General features: G+C 37.1%; 2 protein-coding genes across 4 annotated transcripts; one reads left to right on the top strand and one right to left on the bottom strand.

Moving 5' to 3' along the window:
* The first annotated feature begins 1558 nt into the window (after positions 1 to 1558).
* Positions 1559 to 7992, top strand: prrt4a (proline rich transmembrane protein 4a). Its single transcript, XM_007545658.2, has 3 exons — positions 1559 to 1666; positions 1859 to 2741; positions 4906 to 7992. Exons 2-3 carry the CDS (start codon positions 1949 to 1951, stop codon positions 7008 to 7010), a joined length of 2898 nt encoding a protein of 965 aa, XP_007545720.1. The 5' UTR covers positions 1559 to 1666; positions 1859 to 1948; the 3' UTR covers positions 7011 to 7992.
* Positions 7993 to 8684: 692 nt separating this feature from the next.
* On the bottom strand, positions 8685 to 17835 carry impdh1a (IMP (inosine 5'-monophosphate) dehydrogenase 1a). 3 transcript variants are annotated; one of them, XM_007545656.2, is made up of 16 exons: positions 17075 to 17834; positions 16509 to 16607; positions 15713 to 15761; positions 14534 to 14635; positions 13362 to 13436; positions 12997 to 13203; positions 12777 to 12864; positions 12463 to 12662; positions 11662 to 11752; positions 11479 to 11574; positions 11192 to 11335; positions 10878 to 11019; positions 10542 to 10685; positions 10368 to 10451; positions 10119 to 10135; positions 8685 to 9992 (listed from the first exon to the last, which is right to left on the bottom strand). In XM_007545656.2, the coding sequence occupies exons 1-16, from the start codon at positions 17311 to 17313 to the stop codon at positions 9889 to 9891; spliced, it is 1881 nt and encodes a 626-aa protein (XP_007545718.1). In that variant the 5' UTR covers positions 17314 to 17834; the 3' UTR covers positions 8685 to 9888. The 3 variants fall into 3 exon arrangements, with proteins under 3 accessions (XP_007545718.1, XP_016523628.1, XP_016523629.1); XM_016668142.1 differs by lacking the exon at positions 15713 to 15761 and adding an exon at positions 15621 to 15669; XM_016668143.1 differs by lacking the exons at positions 8685 to 9992; positions 10119 to 10135; positions 15713 to 15761 and adding an exon at positions 15621 to 15669 and having other exon boundaries at positions 10364 to 10451; positions 17075 to 17835.
* Between the last annotated feature and the right edge of the window lie 2267 nt (positions 17836 to 20102).

Below are 20102 nucleotides of genomic sequence, written 5' to 3'. Positions count from 1 at the left end.
GAATGCTATTTTTGATTTCTTTTTGGACATTTTTTTTTCTTTAGACAATAAGAGTTTGTGCGTATTTGGCAGTGCAGGATGAGACGTGATTGCCCGTGTAGAATATATGAAGAGACATTTTTGAAATTCTTTATTCAGTCAGACAGATAAAAACAGATGTAATAATTGTCTGGACTTCATAGTCACTGTTTCCAGATGGTTCCTAAGGTATGTGGATCATAGTCTATTTTAGAAGTATCCCTGGGATTAAATTAGGTCACGAGGTTTCTGGATTCTCCCCACTGAGAAAAAAAAACAGCTCACATGGACAAACCGGATGGCATTACGCATACTAGGACAGTACAATCAAAACTAAAACAGACTTTTGCCTCATTTTCACTGGCTAATTTGTTTAAGCATAAAGAAAACATTATTAGATCTGTATTTAACACAACAATTGACTGCATTATAGCTTTAATATATTTGGGTAAGAGCTCCCTTCTTCCCAAATAGTATTTAATTGTAAAATGTCCAAGTACTTTATGTCTATTTTTCACCAGAAAGGAAATCAACTGGTGGTTGACATGATTCTTTTACACACAAACATGTAAAAAGAAAAAAGAAAAAAAAGAAGTGGGATGTTGAGTTGATGTATTTCAGAGACCATAAGAACACTTAGTTGAAAAGTGAAATCTAAAAATATTTTTTAATACAGGTGTTCATATCTAAAAATGACCAAGTTTGATCCAAAGAGCTAACCGAGGTTGACTGTCAAACATTTTTTGTTTAGGTTTAATTTGTACAGGATTTATAGTCTAAAAAGTCACATTTCTGATATATTTGCCAGGGCTGACTAAAACGAAGGAATGGCTTACCTGAAATAGCCATAGAAAATTCTGTGTAATGAAGCACAAAGCAGAGGTGCAACAGTGTGATAAATAAACATACAAATGAATGCTTTTTAAACCTAATTTAATGATCAGTAAAATATGGATGCATTCTTTCTTCATGTGAAAGCTCAAACACAATCCCAAATGAAATGACATTAAATTCATTCAGCATTAATTAAGCAAACTAATTTAACTAGAAGCTAAAATCTGTTGTGAACAAAAACGCTCAATGATAAGATATATTTCATTAAATAATAAATTCCACGAATAGATGTTTTCGGCACATGCGCACAACTGCAGCTTCATGAATTATGAATGCTTGCTTCTGAATCAGATGTATGGATGAATAAATAATTCACGTATGTTTAAAAGCTCCTGTAAGTTATGCTCAACATGTTTTGAATAAGCATATCTCTTAAATAGAGAATACCCCAGGGTTGGCTAAAGAGCATGTTAAGGATCTTATCTCATGCTTGTGGCATTCCTTTTACACCGACACTCTTTTCTCAGCAGGATTTCAGTGCATGAATCCAAAAAAGGAGACAATGCTCATGTAGATGTTGCTGCAAACGGTCTCGCTGTCAGATCTGTCCAGCGGCAGCATGTGGGAGGGCTGGGGCTGACCGGAGGAGGTGGGGTCTGTCCCATGAGTCGATTGGCTGATGAAGAGAAGAGAGGCACAGAATAGTGAGTATGAAAAGAGACAAAGTGCAGTGCAGACCGAGACTGCAGACATGAAGCAGCACAGAGCGATGTACATGCTTGAAAAGGCTGCAGCAGAACGGATCACTTATGAGGTAAGAAAGCTAAAATCTGAATGATTTTCAGAAAATAGCACTGCTACATACCAATGTTTAAAGATTTTTTTTTACTTTGTAATCTTGCAGTGTTCACAACCCACATGATGCAGTTTAATCTATCTTATTGCAAATACCTTAGTGACATACAGTATGTGAAGAGGCGTCATTTGTCTTTCAATTCTATTCCAGGTTTGTCACAAATTGAATCACTGACATCCTGATGTTTACGGTCCAAACATGTGAACAGACAACAATCAGTGAAGCTTGCAGACCCTCAGCATGGGATCACTGTGGAATATTTATTTTCTTTTCCTTCTTTCATTCTCTCTCTTACTTCACGCCGCTGCTTTCACTGAAGAAAATACCAAAGAAACACGAGAGACTGACTACTACCAAGCGACACGGTTTCTTACACAGCCCACAGAAAAACCTCGCCAGTCAAGTTTGGCACAAGACAGTTTTATGTTTGGACCTGAAAATGTTGACTTCCTGAATCGCCCTTTGAATTGGCCCTTCTCGTCATCTGAGGACTTAGACAGACAAGGTGTAATTGGCGAATACAGTGACATTCAGGAAGGTACTGAGACATCTCCTTTTTTTCCTAATGATGAAAGACTCACATCAAAGCCTTCAGACATTCTGAAAAAGGACACCACTCTAGTGGAGGGTGTACAAACATCTGGATCTTTGTTAGGAAAGGCTCTACAAAACCCAACAAAGGAAACATTAAATTTCCTGTCAACTGAGAGAAGCCGAGTGTCCGCAGAGCATCCTCCGCCAATCAGAGAGAACGAGCAAACATTGACACCACTGCAAAATGAAATTTCTGACATTCATTTTCCTTTACCTTTTTCTGACTCTCTTCCATCACCCACACCTGATTGGAACTCAACTTCATCACCTTTTATTGGATCGGACAATAACCCAGACTACCAAACTCCATCACCAGCAGCAAACAATGAGGGACGGACTGACGGCATTCCAGTGTCCATACAGAACAATCAAAACGGGACAAATTCTATTGCAGATACTATTTCAACCAGAGAAACAATAAGCACAGAGGGAGCCAGAGGTAAGAATCAAGTCTTCAGTTCACAGGAAAGCGGTTTATGAGCTCACTCAGGACTCATACTTGACTAGTACAGCTGTAAATTTAACCACATAGCATCTCACAACAGAATCTGTGTCACTGCAGCATTTTTGGTGCAGATGTTTTGCATTCATCAGATGTTTAACATCTTTTGTAACCACTGGGATTTTACTCTCACTACAACTCTAATCTGTTGCTTCTGGTTACCTTCCTTCCTTATTCCTTTCATTGCATTTGAATTCCCTAATGTTTAACTCTTTGAAAACACAGTGATTGCATTCACAAAGTGTGCCACGTTGATCACCCGCAGTTAAAGCTTACCAGATAATATGGTGAACAGATGCCTCATACCAGTATTTACAGTATGCACTCACAGTCACTTGTCAGGGGAGTTTGTGTTTACATGATTGGGGGAAGTGCACTTTGACAAAACTGGAATAGATGCCTCTTCCGCCATCTGCATGTTTTACTCCACTAATGTTTACCAAATTGCAGATCAGCTAAACCAAATGCAGCTTAGTTATTATTAGTTGGACCATAAGATAAACTATCCTTGCAATATTGATATTTGATGAGATTAACACCCACTGTTTGCATTAGTGATTGCTAACTCTGTACTAACACAATAACTTTGTCTTTAATGAAGTTCTCTAAATAGGACACATTTAATTTTCTAACCAGCTTCACATTCTAGCCTTTTATTTCATGAGATCCATATAGAGATTCATATCTCTAATCAATCATTTATAGTTGATTGAGAATACAACCAGGTTCTCATACCAGAGCACATCTTGACCTTGCTTAATAATAACTAGATCCCAAAAACTAAAACAGTAATCAGGTCAATACTGGCTAATAAACAAATCACTGTCAGTTATGTTCACATGAACACCAACGCACACAACTTGTTCTTGCTCCCATTTCTGTCTGTGTGACCCACTTAGAGCTTCACAGTTGCAAGCCTGCTCTGTTTTATTATGGATTAACTTCACACATACACTCACTGCTCACTCCTGGTCTCATTTTAAAAGCCAAAGCCTTCGGAATTAAGGGATGATTGCCTGAGTTGCCTGTTTTATAATTTGTATTGACATTATCATTTTGCTGTTATTCAAATAAGTAATCAAAAATAATTTAAAATAGTAGAACATGGTTAAACAGATAGCCAATAAAACGAGGATGTTGTAGGCACAAGCAATGTGTCAGCATCCTAACCTGCTCATAACAGCAATGTTCTTCAAATAATATTCCTGTATTTTAGGTTTTCATGCTCCAACCTGTTAGGTCATAACTGTGTTTCCATTTCTTACTTCTTATTCTTTGCCCAGGAAATAAGATTAGAAAGATCTCATCAAAACAGCTAGCTAAAACAAGTCATTGTGGTTGAATTAAATCAGTTTTCCAACATTCCTTCACAGCCACGTAAAAGTCTCATTCCAGTCATTAGATTTTGGGACTTGTTACTTTTTTATACAGCGTCAGGTTTGTTTTATCCTTTAGCAAATGTAATTATTATTGAGAAACAGCTTTACTCATGTCAACTTTCCCTGATATTAAAATTGGATTGATGATCTGAAACATTTAAATGTGACAAAAATGCAGAACCGAAGAAATCTATATGAAGAGGGCAAGTACTTTTTAGCAACACAACTACTGATATGAGTCCTATATATGAAAATGGACAACCTGCTCTAAGTATGTTGGCAATTCTTAATTTTAAGTAAAAAAGCGCTTTTTGGGGGTGTTACTGCATTTCATTAACTGTAAGTGAAAATTCATTAATTAAAATGTGAAACACTTGGACTGATCATACGTGATCTGGAAAATCCTACACTGGACAGGGATTAATTTATTATTATTATTATTATTATTATTATTATTATTATTATTATTATTATTATTATTATTATAAAAAAACGTTTTTATACACAAAAACAGTTAACATTTATATTGTTTTTTGGCATTTACCTCACTTAAATAATTTAAAGAATTTCTTTGAAACAACCAAACAAATTTCAGAAATATTGCTAAAATTGCATTCTGTACTCCTGACTCGAATGTAATTTATTGTCTAATCTCATGAGCTGTTCTAAAAATGTAGTAAGTGCACAATATTTTCCTGTGTCACAATGTCTTCTCTTTACAGATGATCCCAGGAAAGACAGCCTTAATGTCCCAAAGGCCACTGGCACACTGTTGGGTGACGTGGATATACCCACCACGCCCTGTAAAACATCAGATCAGTCCTGGACTCCCACCTATCCAGAGGATTTTACACCAAGTGAGCCATTGCTCCCCTCTCTGGTTCTCAGTCCTGCCCTTCTGGTCCCTCTGTATTCAGACTGGAACTCTGCCTTTGCAACATGGGGCTTTGCATGGGAAGCACATATCTACGGTCTGGGATCTGTCTTTGCTTTAATTTGCCTAATCTCTGTGGTTTGCCTGTTAGGCTTGCCTCTACGGTGCCCCCCTGGAATTGGATTTTTTCTAATGCTACACTTCTTCATTCTGGCATTTGCAGGCATCCAAGGCTTCAGTTTGCTGTATGACGCTTATAATTCTCAAGACCGTCTTCCTCCTCTGGTCACTCAATTGCTCTCAGTATTACCAATGCCCTGTTTGATATCAGCCTTCTCCTTGGCCTTCTTCATCCTGTCCTTGCACTCACGCAGCTATCTTTCACTACCAATTGCCATTTCTACCTCATTTTCAGCCTTGCCGAAGCCTTGTCTTTTACTGTGTATGTGCCTGTTGCAGTTTATGATCTCTCTTGGATGTGTTGGACTCCTCCAATTATTTCACAGTCTCCCCACTGTGGTCATTTTATTCCCTCAGGGTTTGTTTGTCTTAATAGCCATCTTTCTTTCATTCTCCTACCTCATCTTTTACTGCTTGAAACAACTAAACACAAAACACATTTACAGGCTGAGTGAAAATGGAGAGACTGGCGGATCACCAGAAATGGTACGCCCTGTAATTTGCCCTTTTTCCAAGGTAGAAGACTGGGACAGAGCAGCAGGAGCTGGAATAGGAAGTTCATTATGCTTGTTAGGATGTGGTGGTTTGCAGCTCTATGGGATCTTGCATGCTCTTGGTTTGGGTGGAATTGATGGCTTTGGGTTCCAGCCGTGGCCTTGGTGGGGCTACCAGATTGGCCACAGGTTCTGTGAGATTGGAGTGTGTCTGGGATTGTGCATTATTGGCACACATCCTCTGTTCTGCAACAACAACCCCTCTTTGAAAACCATAAGTAGCAGCAGACCAGGTTCCTGGTCCCGTCTATCCTGCAACTCCCCTTTGCGAGGACACAGTAGGCCCTCACAGGAAGAAGTGAGTTCTCCAGCTCTCTCCACTCATGAGTCCTGGTCCCAGGTTAAGCAGGAAAGGCTGATGGTCTGCAATGTTGATGCCAAGAAGCAGTCAGAAGCTCTTCCTCTTTGCTCAATGGTTGACAATCCTGAAAATGAAGTAGACTGTGCAAACAAGCACAGCCCAAGCAAGAGTTCGCTGCTTTTACACACACCTCAAAAACCACCCAGCAAACCTAAGAATGCAGACGAGCTCCAGCTATCATCACTTGATAGCGTAGGTACAGATAGTGACTCCACTGGGGATCTCCGGCCCCCATCTCCCATAGACTTGTCCCGCAGCATCGACCAGGCTCTCTTTAGTGAGTCCTTATTTTCTCACAGCATTTTTAGTCCACAAAGACTATTCCATACTTCCTCAAGTTTTTCATTGAGCTCTCCTGCACAAGAACCGTTAAACCAAGGGCCCAAAAGTGTTGTTGATACTCTATACCGGGCCTCATCTTGTGGAGACGTGGATCAAGAGAATGCCATATCCAGTTCCAGAGCTTCTCAACCACATGGGAGTTTGATGTCTCACAGGAAAGCACATGTGCCAACGGGTCAGATAGACTGGAAAGGGAGCATTACCGGCTCAACCCAAGGTTTGTGCAACTATCCAAAACAAACTGGAAAGTTGCGTTCAAATTCCTGGACAAACAGGGGGCAAAATATTGCCCAAAGCAACTTTCCAAGGGCAATACCTTCTCTGTCCTATCACAGGAAATACAGAACCCTGAGCTTGGCGTCCCAGGACAGTCAAGGGTCCGGCCGGTTACCAGTGACTAAGCATCTAAGTGAAAGCAAACAGCTTGAATGGGATATGGCCGTACAAGCAGAGTTTGTTAATGTGTGCAAACAAATTGACGCCCTGAGTATGTGCAGTGACACTATTGAATTGTAAATACAGTTCAGGCAAGTTAAGAATTCAGACTGAGAGTCTAAATAATAAATAGACTATAATCTATAATATAGGTAGAATTTATGTTATTAATTTAACATTGCCTAATAATTATCTGTAAATATTGTATACCTTTCAAAAATGTTTTTTTTTTTTTTACACTCTTATTCTTATGCAGTTTAGAGATGAGACGACTGCATCAAATGTTTGCAAGCAGAATATCTGCTCTATGTTTTTTGTTCAGAACATTAGTTTGGAATAAACTGACAAAGGTTTGTTACAATAAAGACTTCAAGCTCAAGTTTATGTTTATCATGTGAACTTCCTGTTAAATGGACGAAAATGGTGTTCTATCTGCAGTACAGATCAGCTAAGCTTTTTGTAGTTTGGGTAGGGTATTCTTATAACAACTTGGATGAATTTGTGCAAATACTTAATTATATTTGTTGTCGAACCCTGATCAAAGAGACTGTGAAAAACAAAAATGTATTCAGTGACCATAGTCCAGCAAATGGTGTGAAGTTAAAGATCCTTGTTCCACATCTCCATTTGCCATTTTTTGCAGTTTAATTTAAACTTCAAGTAAAGAAAAAGATACAACGGTTACCCAGTAACTTCAAAAAGCTTCCACTGAGGGAATTTCAGGAACTTTAGTATGTTCATTATGTTCTGCCCTTTAATAAGTTAATTTAAAAAATATTAATAGCAAAAATAAACACTGATTTTTTTTAATATAAAGTGTGAAACTACAAATTTTAAACAGTGCAAGTCATGTAGATCTTACTTTACTACAAGAAATGTTAATGTTTTCATAATTAACTCACCAAACCATAGCTGGGAAAATAAGACAAATTATTTATAGTTAGCAAATGAAATGTATATATATTTTATGTCAGCAAGATAAACATTTGCATAGCAAGAATAAGTTGTTTAAATGTCAACCCTGAAACAACAATGGGAAATGAAATAAAGGCTGGAAAAATGATCTTCTTTGGAATCTCTGACTCTCTTCACCAAATGGAGTTAAAATAAGCTTTAGCAACAACGACTGTTATAGCCATTCAGTAGAACTGGAATTTTTATTTCTCTTCCACAACACAAAATCAAGCTAAATATAACATTTATAATTCCTTTTACTGTCTCAACATTTGTCTCTCTTCAAAGTTTAGTGTTGGGTGGAAAATGAAGAACCAGAAACTTGACGAAACATCTTAAAGACTGATACTTGTATGTTTATGAGATTAAAACATGCTAAATGTTCTACACATTTCAATGTCAACAATTTTTCAATGGAAAAAAAAATCTGACTTCTGTGTCTTCAGACTATTTCGTGTGAAAGACCCAGTGACCACATTGGTAATCAATTGATTACCAATAGCAAATAGGATGCAAAAACCTCCATAAACAGAAATTATAGTTCTGAATAAATTTGTATTAATCAGATCCTTATTTACATGGGTTAGAAATTTGTTTTCCAATTACTTGTTCCATTGAGTCTAAGTTGCACACATTCATCAATGAAATTAAGCCTTGTAAATCTGATCTATAGCTTTACCGTGGAGGAAAATAACATTTTTAAGTATTTCCTTTCTATAAATGCCTGAATTAATTTCATTTTGAACTAATTGAGACACTGTCATTCTGCTAATTATTGTATTAACAATTTAACACATAATGTTCATAGTGTACATTTTATTATTCCTCTCATAAATTCAGTATTTCCATTACAAGAGGTCAGAAAGCAGATTCACAACAGAGGTACTACAAAGTATTAGTACGAAGTACGAAGAAAGGTAAACATAGGAAGAGGCATTGCAGAGGTACTTTTTAAAATTTATATTTATGTTTAACATTGTGTTTCTAGTCTATATTATTATACATTCATTAGTCTGCAAACATACAGATCAGATGTACATTATAATATATCATTGACTATCTGTGAGAAGTAAGAATTAAATATTTTCTTCTTTATATACCAAAATACACATAAAAACTTTACAACAGTGTCACAATGTTGACTTCAAAATACTTTTTTTTTTTTTTTGCTCTGACAGTGCTAATTACAACTTGGATAATTTAGTTTTATTTCATGTAGATGAGAACAAGAATGATGTTGCCAAATTCTTAGGTGGAACAGCTAAATAAACTCAACTGGATGCAACATTGCACACACCTCAGACAGGTAACAGGTTCCTGGAATTGTATATGGTAACAAAGATAATAATTACCTAATTGAACAAAAGCTAAATAAAATGCATACTAATGCAAAAAACTTTGTAATAATTCAAAATAAGTAAAGTAATAAAAATTGAACAGGTGAAATTGTATTTAAAAAATCTGTAGTGTTTCAATGAAAAGTGTAGTCAGTAGGTACTTTTTTAATGGTTGACCTGAACAGACAAAATACCAAGCATTGTCATGCTAATAATAAACACTTTTGTTGAAGATAGACTTTGGTCAACAATGTAAGGTAGATGCAAATCAGGGAAAATAGGAATGACATAAAAATGAGACTACCAATTGTTGAGCCTTTGAAAACACTTTCTTACAGAGGTGCATATTTGAACTTTGTGAAATAAAATGCTTTGGTATTTTTCTACAAAAAATATACACAGATCTCTATCAGATTAAATTCAAATGAGAAGAGCCTCTTGCATTTCAAATTCAAAAGGTGCCTATTGATTAAAATATGTCTTCTTTACAACTTTCCCCGCCCTATAGCATTGCAAAAACATGAAAAAAAAAATGAAGAGTTCATAGGATGAGCCATGTGTCCAGTAGTTTGACCTTTTTGTCATCTATGATCTTGCTGTTTATCCCGATTTAACTCAAAGAGAGATATTTGAAAATATACTCTATCATCTTGGTGTCAACTCTCTATTCACATGAGTCCATTGCATCGGCTCATTGCAGCTGGGGTCGGGACATTCGGTCCTGATCGCATACCTCCTCGTCCTCCTGCCTCATTGAAGCCACTTCTTGTAACTACAATTGGAATAAAAAAATAAAAAATAAAAAAAAAAACATGATCATAAATTTTATTAGTAAAATAGCTACATTCAACACACATGAGTTAAGGATGGATGAGGATGTTGGTATGCAAGTACTTACATGGCAAAAAAGAATATCTAACATGATACCAAGAAGGCAAAAAGAAGAAGAAAAAAGATAGTTTTGATGTTGCAACAACTTAATTTCATTCCAGCTCAGACAAAAGCTAATTAAAGAAGCAAAAAATTAATAGCTGGTGAAAGTCAATACTGAATCATAAGTCCCACACAGATGATTTGGCAATATAATCACACTCTTACAAATTCTAAAGCACAATAAGAGAGATATAAAGCCAAGTGAAATGCTTACGAGTGGAGGCCATGAACTCCGCCCTCCATCTGAGCAGACATGGTTCTCTTCTCAAACTTCAACTCTCCTGAATACATCATCGACCTGCTACCCAACACACACAGTGAGAACTTGCTAAAGATTTCACACCACAAAAAGTTCAAACAAATTAATTCATAAAGCATTCGTATTGACCTTAAAATCGACAAACTTCTGGCCCCAATGTCCTGGCAGCCATGTTGTATCCCAGCAATGAGGTAAGGAACAAACTTTTGCACAGAACCTTTATCTTGAACTGATCCTGAGACCCCTTGAGCTACTTTCACCTTATCTCCCTCACTGGGGGGGGGGCAAATTGAAGAAACATAGAGAAAATGTTTTTGCAGTATTTTAAAATAACAGTCAATTACATCTTTATTCAGAAAAAAATATCTGTTCTTTAAATATGCTTGCTTAAAGCAATTGTTAAGTGGTTTTGTCCTACAGGCATCAGTCACCTACTATCCACGACAATGCCGTAAACATTTGTACCTAAAGTAACGCTTTTGACTGTTATTCTTCTCCATTGCATCCAAGGAGCCCATTCCTCTGTATTTCTTCAGACGCACTCCATCTGAAAAGAAATATTCTCCAGGAGCCTCAGTGGTTGCTGCGAGCAAAGACCCCATCATCACTGAAGAAAAAATCAAATTGGACAACACTTTGGACCGAAGTTTTTTGGCAAAGAACATTTTACTCAACAATGTCCACAATTAAACACTTCTTTTGCAAGATGGGGACAATCATTATTTCCCCACTTAACCAAAGAAAGTGGTAAATATTTGGGACTCCTGCCCAATTTCTACCCGTAGACGCTCCCAGGGCAAGAGCTTTCACCACATGCCCTACTGTCTGAATGCCTCCATCTGCGATTACTGGTACTCCGAAACGTCGGGCATATTCTGCAACTTTATAAACAGATGTTCCTTGAGGTCGTCCACATGCCATCACTGAGGAAGAAATGAACAACATAAGACTGAAACAAGTAGGTGACATGTAAATGATGTAGATCTTTGGGAGTGTTTCACAAACTCAAAGCGTTTGTTTGTTTGTTTGTTTGGTCATATTTGAGTCATCAGCTTTATATTTTTACCTTCCTGGGTAATGCAGATAGAACCACAGCCCATCCCAACCCTCAACGCATCCACACCGGCATCTATGAGGTTTTTAGCCTGTGCGGCTGTCACCACTAGAGAGAGACAGAGGAACAGAGAACAGCTGAAAGATGAAGGAAACAAATGTGGTCAAAGTGATGTAATTCAGAAAGCACAATCACCATTTCCTCCAATCACTTGCAGATCGGGATACTTCTGTTTAATGTAGTTTATCATGTTGATCTGATAAACGGAGTTTCCTTGAGACGAGTCCTGCAATCAGAAGATGGATCCATAGAGATAGAACAGGCTATTTAATTTTACTACATGCTTTTGTCTTTTTATAGTTTTCTAGAAAACATGCAACATAAACAACAAAGCACTTTTATCCATCTTAACTTTATTAGTAATCAATTGAATTTCATTGATGCATCGTGTCCTGTTAAATGTGAATTTTAAAAAAACTCTCAGCTGCAGCTTTGCTGCACCCAGAGCGTCAATGAGCACAAAGCATTACTTTAAATAAATGTATCTGTAACAAATAGAAATACATTAATTCAAACAAAAAACAGAGATATTGATAATACTTTTAATATTTAAGTCTAAATTGTAATTTCTCATTAAGAAGTTTTCTGTTTTTTCTTGAAAAAAGTTTATCTTTAAAATACATGATGTCATTACTCACAAGATAATTATTATTTCTTTAAATACCACTTCCAGTATAATTGTAAAGTTTTGTGATATTCAAAAGAAATATATTTTTCTATATATTAGTTTCTGAAAATTACAGAATTGAGATTTTCTGAACTATTTCATAATTAGTTTTTGACAAATTTGTCACAAAAAATGCTAATGATACCAATAAGATGTATGACACTTAAAAGTAATTAATGCTACATTTAATACTGCACCATTTTTGAGCTTACCTCAACAAATATTAAGTCATCCACCAAAAACTGAAACATGTAATACTCAAGACTCACCAGAACCACCACATCCACTCCAGCCTGCATGAGGAGGTCCAGTCTGTATTTGTCGTCCTCCCTGGTACCAATGGCGGCTCCACACAGCAGTTGTTTGCGCGAGTCCTTGGAAGCCAGAGGATAATCTCTGTTTTTCTTCAGGTCAGTTCTTGCTATGATGGAAACAAGCTCGTCGTTGTCATTCACAATGGGGAGCTTTCCTGAAAAAAAATAAAATAAAATAATAAAATAAAATGTTAAAATCAGTAAAACCAGGAGATGGCTTTCATAATCCTACTTATTTTCTTAGCAGCAGAACCTTTTGAAATTGTTACCTTTCTTGCTTCGCTGCAGTATGTCGTTAGCTTCTTTTAGTGTGACTCCAGCTGGTGCAACAACTAGGTCTTCCCTTTTTGTCATGGCCTGTATTGGAAAATATTTCAACTGTAAAGACAGATTGATGCGTATACATCTTTTCAAATGACAGCATAATGGCTGTAACATGATATGCTCACAAGAAAAATTTGTTCCCATTTCAAACGACTCGAGACCCACCTCTTCCAGAAGTTTCTCATAGTCCTTCTCAGACAAAAAGTCAATGTCCCTGGAGGTCACGATGCCAACCAGCTTACTGCCCATCTTGCCTGTTTCTGTCACTGGGATCCCAGAGAAACCATGGCGCCTCTTAGCTTCAAACACGTCACCCACTGTGTGATGTGGGCTCATTACCACTGGGTCTGTGATGAAACCTTGCTCAAATTTCTGGCAAAAAAAAAAAAAGTATTCACATCTGTGTTTATTCACAGTGTAGCTTTGTTGCTATCCATGCTGTGAACAAATAAAGTCATACTTTATTTGTTGGCATATTTTATTTTTATAATGAAAGTTTTTGTCTATTTTGACTTATTTTCTCATTTTACCTTGACTCTTCGCACCTCATTGGCCTGGAATTCAGCAGTGCAGTTGTGATGGATTATTCCAATCCCTCCCATCAGCTAACATCAAATAAGGACAAATAAATACCCCATTAGATAAAAATGGAACATTTATTTAGGTAAGCATGCAGGTCAAGAGCATATTTTATTCAGAGCTGCTGTGACCAGTTCTTGCCCTAGAGACTCTGTGTCATGCATGTTTTAAGAGGTGGGTTTTCTCCTTAGCGTGTCCTCAAGATCTGCAGAAGGATATGACATGTTGATTTCAATAAAGTGTGCAGAACAAGGGTCCGAGGTTCAGAATTGAATACTTCCAAAAATGATGTACTGGTGCACGCATCAGGGTCTTTGACAAGAAAATGAAACTCATCCTAAGTGGATCGAACACGCAAAGTGATTGTTTTAAAGCATTTACATCTGATGATTATGGCTTACAGCGGATGCAAGCTTGAAATTTGTTTTCCTCATAAAATGTTAGTTTTATATAAGAAAATAGATGTGAAATGTCTGTTTGCCAAAAAGTACATCAACACTAGAGCTCTGGCCAGGTCTTTCTTTAGTTTGTATTACTGCATCAATGTTTTTTCTTTATGAGTGCCACAGACACTGATGAGGAAGTGCCTGAGGCTGAGGCACTTCCTCATGAGGAAGCAAGCATGACTTTAATTGCGGCATTCAGCTTATCTTGATTGGTTCGATGTCTCTCGTCTTCCTCTAAGCAAACTTCCATGTTCCTGTATAAGGTTCATATGGGCAAGTACAAACGATTTCTGAATGAAATTTGTGCCCATGGGTTTAAGGTCTGAAAATGTTCCAGCCAATCAAGCATAGCAATACCAGGGTAATTAAACCAGACACAGGCACAAATCATTAAAGAAAACTTGGGACCATTGAGACACTGTTCTGTCCTCCTACTATGCAATATATTAAAAGAGTTAATCAAAAATCCTTTCATATATGAATTTGCTGTCTTAAAAATAAATAATTTGGGGCTTTCATCTGATGCAAGCCATACAAGTAATTCAAACAAATGCTTGAAGTATATCTCTATGTGTGGCATGATTCCATATAACATGAGTTTTGCTTTAAATTTCTTTTTTAACTGATGTCCCAATGACTTGAGATGCACAGTGCATGTGTTTAGAGTCTGTACTCACTGCCATGGCGATAGCCATGGACGACTCTGTGACTGTATCCATGGGTGATGAAATGAGAGGAGTCTTCAGAGTGATCTTTCTTGTTAGTGCAGACGTCAGGTCCTTTAACATAAAATAAAAATTGTGAACCATAATTTCACTCGGTGACCGTTTTCAAAACTGCAATGGAATAAGCGTGAGAGCCCGTTTGGACACACTGAAGGGTTACTTGCTGGGTTTAGCTCTTAAGTGCTAAAAGACGCAGGTGTGTATGTGTGTTTTGAACACCTGCTAACAGGCAACCACCCATGTGACCAGGCATAAAATTAATTTAATGTCCCAGCAGACCTTGAAAACAGAGAAAGGGAAATAAATAACCCTCTGCTCATATGTTTGGGACCACAAACCTCAAAATTATCTGAACAGAACCAGGAATCTTGTTGAAAAGATTCTAGTTTTGGTACATTTCTATTAGTTTCAGCCAAAATATTTTTCTTGCTATGTCAGTTCCTGAAACTGCTGTTGTGAAGGAGATTGCAGTATGACTGGTATCATACATGCAGTACTCACAAACAGGGCTTTACAAAGGTATCTATACCCTTTGAACTTTTTCATATTCTGTCATTCTACAAACAGCGTTCTGTTCTTTATCAACATTTTTTGAAAGACCAACAAATTAACCAACAATTGGGAAGTAGAAAGTAGAAATACATAGCTTTCTGTCTTTGTTTTGTTTTTTTAGAATGTCTGTTACTTGTTTCTAACTGGTTTGCTCATTAATGATCTCTAACAAACTGCATAGACTGTTTTCATACGAGGACATAATTAAAAAGAGATGGATTCTATTATTTAGGAATTATGTAGAGGACTGAATATATATCTGTGGCGCACTTTGCAGTTTTTTTTTTGTAAAATATGTTTATAACAATTATGTAACACTCTGTGTGAGTCTGTCATATAAAATACCCTCAAATACATTGGTGTTTATGATTATAATGTGAGCAAGTATATAAAGGAGCTTAATGAGTATCAATACGTTTGCAAAAGTTGTGTGACATACAGTAAAGGAGTGTTGTCTATAATAATCCATATATTTAAAATTACTCACCACCTCATCAGACGTGAAATCTATGAAACCAGGGAGGATAAGGAAATCACTGAAAATGGAAAAGAAAGTAGATAATAATAATAATAATAAACCACCTCATCAGACGTGAAATCTATGAAACCAGGGAGGATAAGGAAATCACTGAAAATGGAAAAGAAAGTAGATAATAGTAATAATAATAATAATAATAATAATATATTTAAAATGAGTAAGACTGTGCCCAATGTCCACCAAAACAAACACAGTAGTTCAATATTTGATCAAATTTAGCTTAGATTTAGATTTCCCTTCTTTTACCATTAAGCTCTGAAGTTGAAAAATTTAACATATGTTACCTTCAAATTGCTCCAGGTTATACATTTGTGTTAAATAATTTAACAAGTAACTGCTTGCACCACTTACTACACATGAAAAGCAGCTCATGCAACCATTCATCAGTCATGGATGTTTCATTAATATAATAATAATAAAAAAGTCATTTGTTCTTTTTTGCAAACTATCGCAATAAAATTAACAATGAAGTGAAGCTCTATTTTAATAACATCTCTCTCTGCGTTTCCCTATTTTTCTGTCACACGCAGACACACCTCCACAAAGGAAGCTACCCCGATAGCTATGTCCACACTAAATTCCTACCAACACCATTATAGACACACACAGACAAGCATACTGCTTTTAAGCGATGATACCACTCAGAATCCCTTAAAGTACTATTACTCGTTTTAATCCTCCATTTAAAGCCTAAGCAGATGTGTCATCACTGCAAGTTTTAGCTACCATGAAACTCATTGCATAAGTCTGCGCTCGCTGCAGGTGGTAGTGCTGTAGAAAGCATTTTTACAGTAGTCTCAGTAGGGTAGCAGAGTGTGTGCCTCAGTAAAGTCTTACTTGTACGTCAGCCCGTCTCCAATAGCAAACAGCTGTTGTGCTGTGAGTCCATCCTCTGGTACATAACCTGTTCCTCCACTGATCAAGTAGTCCGCCATGCTGAAACACAAACACATCAACTGAACCTGCCACCTGCGACATCTTGACAAGCAACAACGCATAAATCAAACATTTCTTTGAAAACGAATAATTCAGATTCATAAGTAATTTGACAGATTGTAAACGGTCTGACAGCAATAACAATTAAAACCTTTACTAAATCTTTATCATCAATTGGTGTTTATTTCTGTCTTGACCTCTGCGTAACTCTTGTTGTGCCTAGATCAGGAGTGCAGACAGGAACACATCCCCGTCAATGGAAACTCCTTCTACATACTCATGACGGCAGCACACAAGGTAAGAGGATTTGGTTGGCTGCCAAGGTTGCTGATAAATAGATTGGAAAGGGAAGTGGTTGTTGCCAACAGAAAGTGAGAATATTTCAATTACTTGTCCTTTCATGGTACTACGCCTTGAGATTAGCTACTGTTGACCGAAAGTAATGATGACTCAATGTGGACACTGACCTTTCTGGTTCATATCCAGCCTGGATCCGTGTAGCGTTGTACCTCTGGGCTGCAGTCTCATGTCCGTGTCCATATGACGGCGGGTAGGCATGAGTCAAAAAGGAGTGCTGAGACTGCTCCCCGTCTCTGTTTGAGACGCGAGGCCGTGCTGGCTCCATGTCTCCTACAATTCTTCTGTAATCGATCTGGTAATTGTCCCTGTCACTCTCTCCAAACCGGTCATATCCATGACCTTCCATCTCTAGGAAATCCAGCTCTGTGACCTCCACACACACACTTCTCCTCAGTTTTTCTTCATACAATTAGAATCACGCTTTGCACTGCAGGTAAACATTGGCAGACCTCAAGAGACAATCCATGTGTTGTTCAGTTGATTGCATGCTCACACCAGGAAGCTTGTTCTTGTTGCCACTTAGTTTACCCTCTGAGCAGCAGCTTACCCAAATTACAAGATTTTCAGTTTTGCAGAGATATACTTGCGGCTTAAGTACGCAGTATCAGTAAAATACCGCTTGAAAAATGTTGTCAGTTATCAGGAGTGTTCATATTCCAGTTTGAAAACACTCCATCATGGAAGGAACCAAGGCCATCAAGCAGGAAAAGGAGTATTTTTTCCTTATGAAGGGATGGTAGTGTCAGAATCCTCAGCACACTCCCAGGTGGAGAAGTTGAGCCGTGTTTGTTTTCCCTCCAGCCTGGGAGCTTCTCTCCACTCCGTCACCCTGGTGGCTGCTCAGCTTAACTCTGTTTCTGACTGTAGCAGACGTCACTCTCCCACAAAGAGGATTGGGAGCATTAAAGCAGGATGGGGTGGAGTGAGATAGGTGTGTAGGGTGGAGTAAGGAAGCAGCACCAAGGAGGAAGGATGGGCCCAGATTACGCTTTAACACTTTCCCCCCTTGAAGGATGAGAGTTCTGCAAATGTGTGAATGTCAAGGCCTAGATATGTCTCACCCCCAAAATGAAATAAAGAGAAAACTAGTGTCTGCATGTGCGTGCTCGTTAAAATACTATCAGACATGCTGCCGTTAAAACTGAACATACCCATTATTTGAATCTTAACGGAGATGTTCCCAATATTAAAAAAACAAACAATCCGCGAACAACTGAACAATCGTTGCCATAAAAAAATGAGATATAAGAGATTAATTTTGCCCTCATTCCTCTTTTCCTTTATTTTTTGGTGAGGTTTCAGTCATTTAAATTCCAGTAAATTAAAGTGCAACAGGTGAGTGATTAGTTTTTTTTTTTGTTGTTGTTTTATCCCTACCATCATCTACAGTTGATTGACTAACTGTGACAGTTATAGTTAGGGATTCAACCAGAAAAGCCTCTTACAACCCTCCTTCTCCATGGCTCCACAGCTCTTTTTCACACCCAGGTGGAAAAAATAACAAATAGCATTTGACCCTTTTTGCATTATCTTAATCCTGATTCTAACATTTAAAAATATTCATAGCCCTTGAGCTTTTCTCACATTTTGTCACAATAAATTTTTACCGAGTTTTTAATTATTATTATTAGTCGTTGTAATAGTAGTAGTAGTATTAGGATGTATTTCACCTCACAAATACCTAATTGTGAAGTGAAAGGAAAAGGAATTATATTTTTAAAATTTAAAATAGAACATGTGTCATATATGTTCAATCTTTTTGGATGCGACTTCACCGGTTTTGCAATTCAAGATAAGAAGGATGGAATGTCAATTTGTTGTTTAAAATGTCAATTTTAAACAACAAATCCTCTCCTGAATTTAGATCTGAACTTTTAATGGACCATTTTAATATATGAATATGTTTTGATCTGAACTATCCCTCCCAGACGTTTGGCTATATTTTGAAGGTTGCTATAAGCCTCTGAAGTGTTTTTTTTTCCCCGAGATCACCAGGTATTTTATTTCCTCCATCTTCCAATGAGGGTCTCAGCTGAAGAAAATCATACCCACAGCATGATCCTACCACTACCATATGTCTCCGTCCAAATCCTGTTTCTTGTAGAGTGAAAAATAGCTTTCCATGCAGGCCAAAAACTACATTTTATGACTCATCTGACCAAAGCAACTTCAACCACATATTTGATGTTGTCTTTTTGCCTTTCTTCCTCAAAGGCCACACTTGTAGAAAGCATGATTGCTGTGTGACCAGTAGACATGCATCGGCGGCTTGTTTTATAAATGTCTGGTTCTTCAGTTAAGATGGATGTTCATGTTTTAGTATTTTTATAATTATGCTGGTTACATTTTCCACTTTTCAGATGTTTGAATACAGCTTTTTATTGTCACCTGCCAACTATAAACTTCTTTACAATCTTATCGCTGATACTCATTGCCTTCTGTTTTCCAATAAATCTCAGAGAACTTCACAGAACAACTGTATTTATGCTGAAATAAATGACTCACAGGTCGACTCTGTTCGGTTACTAGCTTCTGAAAGGAAGTTGGATGCTCAAATATTTAATTAAATTCAGCTGAGAAAATATGGAGTTTTCTTTTTGGAAAAAAATAAAACATTTATCTTTAAAGAAACACGACATTCATTTTCTTTGCAAAAGATCTGAACCTTAAACGCTCACTTTATTGACAGTACATTTATTCATTTGTTAATTGCATGGCTGCACCAACAAATAAAAATAAAATCATTTTGATAAGTGAAGCTTAATTACAGTTTTAGCTGCAGGAATAGCATTATAAAATATTGGGGGAAAAAATACTGAAACTTTAATTTTTGCCTTTCAATAAAGATATTGAGAATTTATAAATCGTTTAAGCAATGAATCTCATTTTGCTTTAAAATGAGTGTAATTTTGGATACTTGATACCTGTTTTTTTCTTAAAGTGCCCCTGGATGGAGTCTTTGTAAATAATTTAATACATTTTGCTGCCTTAAATTATTGGAATAAAATGGAGCAGGGCTTCTGCAGATGTAGGTTTTTCCACTTTTGTTAGGGATAAGACTACATAAAAGAAACAATGCTTGTCAGAGATGCAAGCTGGAAACCCTAAGTGTCAAACAGTTGATGACATCTTGTA

Source organism: Poecilia formosa, unplaced genomic scaffold, assembly GCF_000485575.1.
Source record: "Poecilia formosa unplaced genomic scaffold, Poecilia_formosa-5.1.2 Scaffold13, whole genome shotgun sequence".
In the NCBI taxonomy this organism is placed as follows: domain Eukaryota; kingdom Metazoa; phylum Chordata; class Actinopteri; order Cyprinodontiformes; family Poeciliidae; genus Poecilia; species Poecilia formosa.
The sequence above is the reverse complement of the archived record's forward strand: the minus strand, read 5'-3'. Positions and strand labels throughout refer to the sequence as shown.

Excerpts from the sequence above, each read along its gene's own strand:
- impdh1a (XM_007545656.2), bottom strand. The coding sequence starts at position 17,313 with ATGGAAGGTCATGGATATGACCGGTTTGGAGAGAGTGACAGGGACAAT. Across the intron at positions 13,437-14,533 it reads CCATGGCTATCGCCATGGCA|CTGATGGGAGGGATTGGAAT; the intron begins GTGAGTACAGAC and ends ATTTGATGTTAG. Across the intron at positions 11,575-11,661 it reads GCAAGTGATTGGAGGAAATG|TGGTGACAGCCGCACAGGCT; the intron begins GTGATTGTGCTT and ends GTCTCTCTCTAG.
- prrt4a (XM_007545658.2), top strand. The coding sequence starts at position 1,949 with ATGGGATCACTGTGGAATATTTATTTTCTTTTCCTTCTTTCATTCTCT. Across the intron at positions 2,742-4,905 it reads AAGCACAGAGGGAGCCAGAG|ATGATCCCAGGAAAGACAGC; the intron begins GTAAGAATCAAG and ends TTCTCTTTACAG.